This window comes from Tupaia chinensis, unplaced genomic scaffold (assembly GCF_000334495.1).
Source record: "Tupaia chinensis unplaced genomic scaffold, TupChi_1.0 Scaffold144197_2, whole genome shotgun sequence".
Lineage (NCBI taxonomy): Eukaryota > Metazoa > Chordata > Mammalia > Scandentia > Tupaiidae > Tupaia > Tupaia belangeri.
The window spans coordinates 244,757-255,677 of NW_006204055.1; the positions used below are offsets into that span (position 1 = coordinate 244,757).

The 10,921-nt window shown below is 53.6% G+C and overlaps 1 protein-coding gene across 1 annotated transcript in view; it reads left to right on the plus strand.

Annotated features, from left to right (window-relative positions):
- The window catches only part of EIF3L (eukaryotic translation initiation factor 3 subunit L), a 40,805-nt gene extending 39,541 nt beyond the window's left edge, over positions 1 to 1,264 (plus strand). Inside the window, exons 12-13 of the mRNA XM_006166239.3 lie at positions 3 to 83; positions 1,045 to 1,264. Of these exons, the coding sequence (XP_006166301.2) occupies positions 3 to 83; positions 1,045 to 1,083 (120 nt within the window). The 3' untranslated portion in view covers positions 1,084 to 1,264. The remainder of the gene's footprint in view (positions 1 to 2; positions 84 to 1,044) is intronic.
- The last annotated feature ends 9,657 nt before the right edge of the window (positions 1,265 to 10,921 follow it).

The window sequence follows — 10,921 nt, forward strand, 5'->3', positions numbered from 1 at the left end:
AGGACATGATCCACATCGCAGACACCAAGGTTGCCAGGCGCTACGGGGATTTCTTTATCCGTCAGATCCACAAATTTGAGGAGGTGAGAGGTCCGAGAGAGTACTTTGCTGGCTGGGGACAGAGATTGGGACCTGGGCGGGCAGTATTTGCATCTTTTATTTCTCATTTCTGTTTTTAAGAAAATAGAAATTTCTTTCAAGAAAGCCGAGGTTGGCCCTGTAAGTGTCTGAGCTCGAGTGGCTGCTGCTTGGGGTTTGAGCAGTGGTTGGGCTTGTAGAGCTGCTGTGTCAGCCCTCTCTGGATCATCTCTTTCCAAGATCTCCCTCTGCGGGCAGCCAGCTCTCCTCTCCCGCCCTGCTATTTCCTAATATGGGTGGGTTTGCTGCCTACTGCTCCACATCCCTCCCCGTTTGGTGTTCTCCAGCTTAGACAGGTCTGGCCAGTTCCTGCAGGCTGGAGTACAGGAAGCCCTGTTCTGACAGACTTGGTGCGTTTAGTGTCTTGCCCTAGGAGAGGTTTCGTGGGCCGGATCAAACTCGGCAAGGATGTGAGTCTCGTTCTGTGGCCCTTGCTGGAGCTCCTGTGTCCTCGTGCTTTCTGTCCTCCAGCAGAGGTCAGGCTCCTTCTGTGGGATCCTAGTACAGCCCGGCACACTCGTTCCCGCTGGCTGTCAAGGTCACATCTGTCAGGGTGTGGGCTGGGACTGTCTTCTGTTCCTTGTGAAAGGAGAAAGTCAAAGCTCCTGACTCTTCCCCTAAGGGGACTATAATCTTGGCAAGTCTAGACACTCTGAGACCCTCTCCTGACTATGAAAATGGGTAGAGCAATGTAGCGTGTGGGTTTGTTGAGTGTGAAGGACAGGAAGAACAGTCTGCATGAACCGTGAGGGGCTGTCATGTCTCGGATTGACACCCACGCCCACATCAGACACCCCTCCCTGGTTTCAGAGGGGCAGCTCGGAGTCCGGTTTAGCGATCACGCACACTGCAGGAAAAGGCCTGGGGAAAGCTCTGTGTCTGACTTCGCTTTCCTTTCTCTTCTAGCTAAATCGGACCCTGAAGAAGATGGGACAGAGACCCTGAGGACTTTCACACTCATGTCAGTCAGGAACCTGATTTGATGCTATTGTAGGCGCAGAGTGTTTTTGCCACCGTGAAGCCTTTACCTAGGTCAGTCACCAGCCTGTCGCTGAGTCGCCACGTGTGCAGACCAAGGGCTGAAGTGTTTTTAAGCAGATCTCAGTAAAGGATCTTTGGAGCTGGATTTGTCATCATCGTGTTGTATGGGGGCGTCTGGGTCACAGAGCACTAACACCGTTTCCCATGGGTCACATCACCCTCATGATACGTCAGTGATCGTGTTCATCTGTCTTCTTAAAGCACCCTACGCTGAGGTCAGCAGTTAGCGTAATGGCTATGTCGCTGGATTCCCATGTAGTCGACTGCGGTTCGTGTCCCGGACCCGGTGGCTTAAACTCACGCTGGGCGCGTGTGCATGTGTGCCCAAGATCCCGAGAGGACAATGGAGGAGAAGGGATTGCAGCGTGGCCATCCCCCCTGTGGGGTGATTTCTCGCTTTCTGTCTCTCTGTCTCTCTCTGTCTGTCTGGCGAGCGCACGTGCCCTATAGCAAAAACCTCTCCAAAAAAAAAAGAAAAAAAAAAAGCACCCTACAGTTTACAGGACATGATGCTCTTCCCTTTTTTTTAATGGTGTATTTTTTCCGTGAGTCAAACAGAGAGCAGTCACCACCAACAAAGTCTTCCCACTGCAGTCTGCCCCGTCTCTGCTGGCCTGAATCACGACCTGTGCCACTTGCACCATCCTCAGGGCAGTCCCAGGACGTGAACCCCGGACTTTATTATGCGGGTCCAGCATTACTTCCGCTTCACGACCTGGTCTGTTTCCAGTATGTTTTTACATTTTGTATCTTACTTGTGCCTCAGAAGAATCTCGTGAGTTTGAATGAGCCACCATAATTTTCGTCCCTTGTTAGTGCCAGTGCTAGGTCCTGGGAAGAAACCGCTGAATACCCACCCCTGCCAGGAATGTTCCAAGAGAACCGTCCCCTGTCCTCCTACTGTTTAGACCTTGCTACTGACAGTCGGGGTTGAGGAGTAGTTCCTCGTCCATTTATGAGGAAGTGGACCGCAGAGTAGTCAGGCAACTTGATGAAGATCACACAACTGTGAGAAAGCCAGGTGTTGGCTCCACACATCTGTTTATCCTGTTCTCCAGCCCAGGGGAGTGCTTGCTGCCAGGCTGAGCTGGACCTGCTGTCGGTGCCTGTCCTGGGGACCTCCGCTGGTGGGCAGTGGCTGGAGCTGGGCTATGTGGCTTTTCCCCGTTCACCGTGTGTTAAATGGGGATAATAGAACCCACCTTACTCTGGGTGACGAGGAGCAAGGGAGATGCATTTTGAGTGCTCAGTGTGGCCCTAACCTGCAGCGAATGCCATTTCCACTCCTCCACACTTGGAATTCATAGGGTTTTCTGTTCCCTCCTTTTTCTCATTGCTTTGATAATTACTATTAAATGTTGTAGTGGGTTGAATGGTGGTCCCCAAGACATGACCATAATCCCTAGAAGCTGTCAGTGTTTTTTAATTTGGGAAAGGTCTTCCCTGGTGTATTTTGAGGACCTGAAGGTGAGATCACCATGGATTATCCAGGTGGGCCCTACTTCTAGTGACAGATGTCCTTACGTGCTGGGGCTGGCTTCGTAGCACAGTGGGTAATGTGCTGCTTCAAAGAAGGTGGATTCTACATGGTGACTGGTTCAGATCCCTGGGCCAGTCAGCCTGAAACACTGGGCACCTACATTAGGGCCTGAGACCCTGCGGAGACCAGACCCCATGGAAGGTGCTCCTCTCTGCACGCGCTGTGTCGTGAACGGGGAAAGTGAAGGAAATGCGACAGTACAGACAGCCGAGCAGGAGACGGAAGTCGCGTGACCAGCAGCAGACACTGGGCTGTGCAGCTTCAATGAGCTACGAGTGTGTGGAGAGAACCGGCGATGGTGGGAGAGGAGAGGAAGGCTTCTGCCCTGGAGCTGACACCAGGACTTAACGGCTTTTGGCTCCTGTTACTGTAAGTGGTAGCCAGTTGTCACAGCAGCCATAGAAATCTGATACGGTACCTACTGTGTGTCAGGCACGTTATAGTTTTGGACACAGAGCCCGGGTCCTTGTTAGCAAGTGAAACCAGCCAGGCACTGTGGGGTGGGGAAATTAGAGTGGGAAGAAACCGAATCCCTGTCGTGGAGGCTCAGTTCTAATGGGGGAGACAGGCTAAGCCACATTGTGTTTGAATGACGATATGTATTAGAAAAATCAAGGGTAGGGACCAGCAGTTGGCGTAATGGCTATGCTGCTGGACTCCTAGGTAGTCGACGCAGTTCGAGTCCCGGACCCGGTGGCTTAAACTCATGCCGGGCATGTGTGCATGTGTGCCCAAGATCCTGAGAGGAGAATGGAGGAGAAGGGATTGCAGCGTGGCCATCCCTCCTGGGGGGTGATTTCTTTCTCGCTTTCTGTTTCTGTATCTCTCTGTCTGTCTGGCTAGGGCAGGCGCCCTATAGCAAAAACCTCTCCAAAACAAACAAACAAAAATCAAGGGTAGTCGCTATTTTGAATAGGATAGATCATGCATGCCCGATTGGTGTCATTTGAGCAGGGGCCTGAGGGGGGAGAGAAGGCTGTGTGGCAGATGAGGGACAAGAGCTTTCCAGGCAGGGAAAGCTGCAAGAAACAAAGGCCCTGGGGCCATAGCGTTTGTGTGAGGAATGTAGCAGGCAGTGCTGTCAGAGCAGAGGGAAGGGGTGGGGCGATGAGGAGGAGCCCAGAGGTTGGTGAGCACCAGGTAAAGCCAGGTAGTTGGCAAGGAGGACGAGACAGTCTCTAACTGGGAAGCCATTCTGCACCAGAAGGGTTCCAAAACTTAACCAAGGTCCCAGAGCTAAAGGGGGGAAGCAGAATTTGAACCCAGGTGAGCCTTGTTCTGAAGCATGTGATGCCCCTGGGACTCTGTGCTACAGATCAGCCCCATCTCAAGGGACGGAGAACAGAAGCAGCCCCTCTGTTAATATGTAATCAGGGCACTTTTGTAGGGCTCTTGGTACCTTGCCAAGCACTTTCCCCTTATCTGTTACCTGTTGGGGCCTCATGAGTGGCAGCCAGAATCTGCTAAGCACTTTGCCAGGCCGGTGCCGGGCTAAGCGCCTTGCCCCCCACTGCCTGTCTACCACCTGCTTCCCCGGCTGGCCGGGGCGTGAAGAGCAGCTCATGCTATGCTCACGCCCACTCCGACTTCCATGGGGGTGGCTGTCAGGAACTCGGACTCACGTGAGTGAGTTAACTCGAATCCTGTGCTGGAGTTCTGTGGTCCGTGTCAAGGTCTCCTTTCTGACGTCATGTCAGCATGTGTCTGACACGGCACTCCCTGCCTTCCTGGGAGATGGGCCATCTCACAAGCACAGGGCCACACAGGCACGGTGTGTGAGCGCCTGGCTCGGGCCGTCCCCAGTGTCTTGGTCTGGGTCCAGCAGCCCTGGGCAGGCAGGCACAGCTGAACTCTGCCTGGCACCGCTTGAGGAATGCAGGGCATTGAGCAGCTGCAGGCAGCCCGAGGGTTTTATTCCATCTTGCCCAGAGTGGAGGAAGCAGGGCCGTAATCCTCCCATGCGTAACGACAGCAGGGGTTTGGGTATCGGAATGGGGAGTGCTCCGTGATGCCTGGAAGTTTCTGCGCCAGCAGAAGACAGCAACGTGTGGGCCTGGTCAGACTTTTGAGTCTAATCTTGCTGCCTGCCAGCTTTTCTCATCTATAAAATGGGCATTGCATCTGGCTTAGGTTTATTTATTTTTTAGATTTATTTATTTAATTCCATTTGTTGTTACTTTTCACTTTGACCAGAGAGAGACAGAGAGAAAAGGAAAGTGAGAAAGCCAGCCACCTCGTCCAGGACTCGAACCATGGTCAGCCATGTGGGAATCCAGCACCCTCAACCAACACACCATCTGCCAGCCCTGGCTTTGGGTTGTTCTGATGATTGAATTACGCAGTTTGTGGGGCAGCGCCTGGCTGTAGGAGATGAAAGTCATTACTCTTAGTGGGGTGTTACCTTGGCAGTCTGAGTTAGAGATTCGAAAGGGAGAAGGGTCATGTCCTGGCTGCTTCATGGTGGACCTGGAACCCGCAGCCTCCAGACTCCCCCTGGGCTTTCTCCACCGCCTGTTCCTCCATGGAGCGAAGAGAAGGTCTGTGTGGACAGTGTAGAGGCTAGTTCGCAGGCTGAGGCTCCTGGCCAGAGCAGCTCTGCCATGAGAAGCCGTGCCTTATGCACAGTGGCGGCTGCAGAGCAGAGAGATCTGGGAGGTTACAGGGGACAGCGCTGGGCCGTTGGGCTCGTGTGGGGCTGAAGGCAGGGAGATGCCCAGTGCTCTGGCTTTTGCAGCTGGGTGATAGTGGAGCCACCCTCAGCTGGGGTGGTAGCTGGGGCAGGTTTGGAGCAGGCCTGTGCCCGTGGAGGGAGAGCTGGGTTCCACGTGAGTTGGAGGAGCCTGGGGCGTAACAGTTTGGGCAGGGACACTGAACAAGTGGGGTTGGAACCCCGATCAGACTCCCAGGTTAGAACTGGTTCTTCTAGACATAAACGACCCTCTGGTTGTCTTGGCCCACTTCCCACATTAGTGTCCCCCCCCCCAATCCCATACACTGGACTGTGAACCCAGAATGGGGTCTTTTTTCTTTTAAAGCTAGTATGTGTATGCTCCCAGGGAGAGGAGAGATGCCCCTTTGACAGGGCCTTGTCACACTGTGATCCCCCTTCCTAACCATTTGCTCCTTGGGATCCTGGGTACCTGGCATGGTTTTCAGGCTGACCCTGGGACCTGAACCCTCAGCCAGCCTTCAGGCCACTTGCATGACCCGCTGGACACAGTGGCTGGGTGTGGGTACGCCTGCCTTTCCATCTGCAAAGTGAGAGGGACCAGCTGCTGCACCCCCACCTTCCTAGAATTCCAGGCAACATCTCCGTGGGCCAGGAGTCCTGCGGGTTCCTGGGGAAAAGCACCGGAGAGCATGTTGCAGTACAGCGGCTTTGCTGTGCGAGTGACGGTGCGGGAGGAGGAAAGGAAGCGGATGAGGTTGGGAAGCACCACCAGCACATGGATGAAGCAGTGGCCTGGAGGCAGGGCTGAGTAAGTGACGAGTGGGGTTCCCCAGCACACCGTAGCACGTGGCGACCACGGCCTTGCCTGCGCTGGCCTTTCCTCATTGGCCTTGTCCCCACTCCAGCCCACCCTACAGCCTGGGGATAGGCCTGAGTGTGCCTTGGTGCGGGCTCGAACTGGACTCCAGAGTTAGGGAAGGGCCTCAGGAAGAGGCCGAGAGGGAGTTAGGGATGGTGGGCGAGAAGGCCCACAGCCCGACCTGCGACTTCTGTCCTGGTTCCTGCTTCTCCACATTCCTGTCAAACCTGCAGCCGAAAAACAACGGCTTTTCCTCATTTCTGGCCCCACCCTGCTCCTGTCCAGCCACTCGATCAAGACCAAGGGACCTCCCTCCTGTTCCCACCCTCTCCCACGTCTCCCTGGGGTCAGTGGATCCTGGGAGAGTGGACTTCTTCACATCCTGATTATACTGGGATCTGGAAGGGAGCCTTAGGTTCAAGTCCAGATGCTCCTGAGACCCGAGAGAGAACGCACGCAGCTTCACAGAGGGGGTTTTTGCGCACCTGGGCCTTGCCAAACATCGGCATTTGAAACGAGTAGGCCCAGCCTTGGAGGCGCTGGCAGTGGGGTGCTGTCCTGTAGCACTGGAGGCTGATGGCGGGTTCCCATCCCAGGGGACCTGAGTTATGCTGGGTATGTGCCTGAGATCCCAACTGGGGAGTGACAGAGTGTGAGGGACTCTGTCGAGGAGGGTCCCTGTCTCTCTCTCTAATGTGTGCTTGCTTGCTTTTTTTCTTTTTTAAAAAATTTGCTATAGGGTACATGTGCTTTAGGGTGGGGAGTGCAGAAAGCACCCTCCAGGGTGCTGCAGTCCTTGCTCCATTTTCCCAGGGCTTGGGGCATGCACATGGCTCCCAGTGTGTGTTTCAAGCTGCTGGACCCAGGACTCGAACTGCATAATGGGCCATGTGGGATCCAGCCACCTTAACCACCGTGGCACCGGCTGGCCCAACTAGCCAGTGCTTTCTAGTACACGCTGCTGGGTGCTCTTTCTCCTGTGAAAGAAAGAAACCTTTGAAACTATGGCGTGTGGGAGAGGAGTTCGTTGTTCCTCATCCCCCGTCATGCAGTGCCGTGTCACCGAGCCGAGAGTGCTCTCTCTGACCTCCGTCCTCCCACAGTGCACAGAGAAGCCTCACTCTCTATTTCTGGCAGGAGGAGCTGCCCAGCTCACAGGACCGGAAGTCAGGTAACTGGGAGACAAGCAGGCCTCTTCCGGTGTCTGGCAGTCCCTTCCTTGTCACTCAGTTCTCAGAGGAGGCGACTTCCTGAGTCAGGAAGGCTCAGAAACGTTCCCACTCTGCCTGGCTTTGACTGGCAGAGGGCCAGACTGAGACTGAGGGCCTTAGGGAGGGCTCCAGCTTCTGCGATCTCTGTGACCCTCAGGCACCCCTAAGCCCACAGCTGGAGCAGAAACAGGGAGGCTGAATCCATGGCCTGGGGATGGAGGCAGCTGGATACCACATGGCCGATTCTTGTGTTCGAATCCCAGCCCTGGCAACTTGAACAACATGCCCGGCACTTGTGTTTGCATGCCCCAAGTCCTGAACAGGTGAGGGGAAGAGATTGCAGCGTGGCCACACCCCATTGGAGGAGTGCTTTCCCCTCTGTCTCTAGTGAGTGCACACACCCTCTGACGAATTTTTAAAAAGCCATAACCTGGCTAGCTGTGCAGACCCAACCCAGAGTGAGGTACCCCGCCCCTTCCTGCCTCCATCTCTTCCTGCCAGATGTCTGCCCCCGAGCTCTTGATCAGAGCAACAGGAGCCCAACTACTGGGGCCATGTCTGTGTTAGTACACAAACGGCAGCCGACCCTGCTGGCCTGCTTGGGAAGCCCTGTGCCCGAGATCTTTATTGCAGTTGGAAGTGAGATGGGACGTTCCCAGCAAGGCCACAATGGAGGCCTGGGGGCTCCTGTCCAGGGCTGGCCTTCGCACTGTGGGTCAGGGCCTCGGTGCAGCCAGGGCCTCCAAGGGCCGTGGAGCTGGGGCCACGCAAGGGCTCTTGTTCAGCAAACTCCTGGGAAGCGGACAGTGAATGGCTTCTCAGTGGAAACCAGGCCGCAGTGGTGACCCGGACATATCCCTGCTCAGCACACCAGTGGGACGTCTTTGTCGTGCAGGACATTCTCTGTGAAGGCAGAAAGAGCTGGACTGAGTACACTTTTGCTACTTAAGAAATTAGATCCGGGGCCAGCAGGTGGCGTGGTCGTTAAGGACACTGGACTCCCACATGGCAGACTGTGGTTCAGTTCTCGGACCTGTTGGCTTGCTTTCTCATTAAATAATTCTTTAAAAAAAGAAAAAAGAAATTAGGTCCATGGCCAGCAGGTGGTGTGGTGGTTAAGGCGTTGGACTTCCACATGGCAGACTGTGGTTCGAGTTCCTGGTGGCTTGCTTTTTTTCTCTCTCTCTCCCTCTCTGGACGAATTAAAAAAATAATTAAGTTAAATAAAGTAATTCTTAAAAAAAAGAAAAAGAAATTAGATCTTTCTAGGCCAGCAGATGGTGTGGTGGCTAAGGTGCTGGACTCACTTAGCTGACGATGGTTCAAGTCGCAGATCTGGTGGCTTGCTTTCTCAGTTTTTCTCTCTCTGGTGCGTACACGTGCCCTGTGGCAAATTAAAAGTAATAATAATGATAAATCTTAAAATAGGAAAAGAAATGAGATCCTCCCTCCCTCCCTGCCTTCCATCTTTCCTTTCTTGCATGATGCGTGCACTCTCTAGAGAAAGAGCAAGTGCCCACCAGTGGGATGTGGTCGTGCTGCAATCCGTTCTCCAGTTCTCCATGCTGTTGGGATTTTAGGCACGTGTGCACACGCACTGGCATGTTTCTCCGCCGAGTCGCAGTCGTTTGTGTGGGATCCAGTCCTGATGTGCGGTGTTTAACTCCCACGCTACGGGCTGGCCCCGACCGCCCCTTCTGTCTCGGACAGTTGTGCGACTTTGGCTGTTTAACTTCTCAGTGCCTTATCCGTATCAGCAAGCGGCGTAAATGTGACAGTCCCTAGCACAGAGAGTTGCTGTCAGAACATCAGGTCCTGAACAGAAACAACAAGAGCAACACGGCCGGCAGATGGTGCTGTCGTGAAGGCACTGGGCTCCCACATGGCCAACCGAGGACTGAGTCCTGCACCTGGTGGTTTGTTTTTCCACTTTCCCTCTCTCTCTCTCAGATTAAAATAGAAAAAAAAATAATAATAAATCTTAAACACACACACACAGCCACACACAACAGCTAGAGTGCAATTAGTGCCCAGTAAATTTTAGGTAATTGTATTATCAAAGACATCACAGTCCAGTGGGGAGAGACAAGCATTTTATATATGTGTGTATGTGTATGTATATATATTTATGCCAGAAAATATAACCGTTCAAATGTTGCCTCTTTCTTTTTTTTTTTTTTTTTTTTTGAGAGAGATTTTCACTGTAGGGCGCGTGCGCTCGCCAGACAGACAGAGAGAGACATAGAGACAGAAAGCGAGAAATCACCCCCCAGGGGGGATGGTCACGCCGCAATCCCTTCTCCTCCATTCTCCTCTCGGGATCTTGGGCACGCACGCACACGCGCCCGGCGTGAGTTTTAAGCCACCGGGTCCGGGACACGAACCGCGGTCGACTACGTGGGAGTCCAGCGACATAGCCATTACGCTAACTGCTGGTTCCCAAATGTTGCCTCTTTGTGCAGCCTTCAGAGATGTCCCTCAGTCCCTGGCAGGAGCAGAGAGACTCCCAGAAACCCTTCTGCACTTTGCCCACCTCTGCCACGTTCCTTACCTTGTCTTCCCAGGACTGATGTGATTCTTGACGTGTGTCTTAAGCCGTCTGCAAGCCCCTCCAGGACAGACAAATTCCTGTCTGTATTGACAGCCCCTCTAGGACAGGGCGGGCGGCTTTCTGTGAGTAGACCTGGAGTTGTGGCTTCCATCTGGGCCTATCAGGGAAGGCGTTGGGAGGCGATGTCCGAGCCTGCGTGTGACTTGGCGCAGCGGCCACAGGCACTTTTCTCTGGTGCGTACACGTGCCCTGTGGCAAATTAAAAGTAATAATAATGATAAATCTTAAAATAGGAAAAGAAATGAGATCCTCCCTCCCTCCCTGCCTTCCATCTTTCCTTTCTTGCATGATGCGTGCACTCTCTAGAGAAAGAGCAAGTGCCCACCAGTGGGATGTGGTCGTGCTGCAATCCGTTCTCCAGTTCTCCATGCTGTTGGGATTTTAGGCACGTGTGCACACGCACTGGCATGTTTCTCCGCCGAGTCGCAGTCGTTTGTGTGGGATCCAGTCCTGATGTGCGGTGTTTAACTCCCACGCTACGGGCTGGCCCCGACCGCCCCTTCTGTCTCGGACAGTTGTGCGACTTTGGCTGTTTAACTTCTCAGTGCCTTATCCGTATCAGCAAGCGGCGTAAATGTGACAGTCCCTAGCACAGAGAGTTGCTGTCAGAACATCAGGTCCTGAACAGAAACAACAAGAGCAACACGGCCGGCAGATGGTGCTGTCGTGAAGGCACTGGGCTCCCACATGGCCAACCGAGGACTGAGTCCTGCACCTGGTGGTTTGTTTTTCCACTTTCCCTCTCTCTCTCTCAGATTAAAATAGAAAAAAAAATAATAATAAATCTTAAACACACACACACAGACACACACAACAGCTAGAGTGCAAATAGTGCCCAGTAAATTTTAGG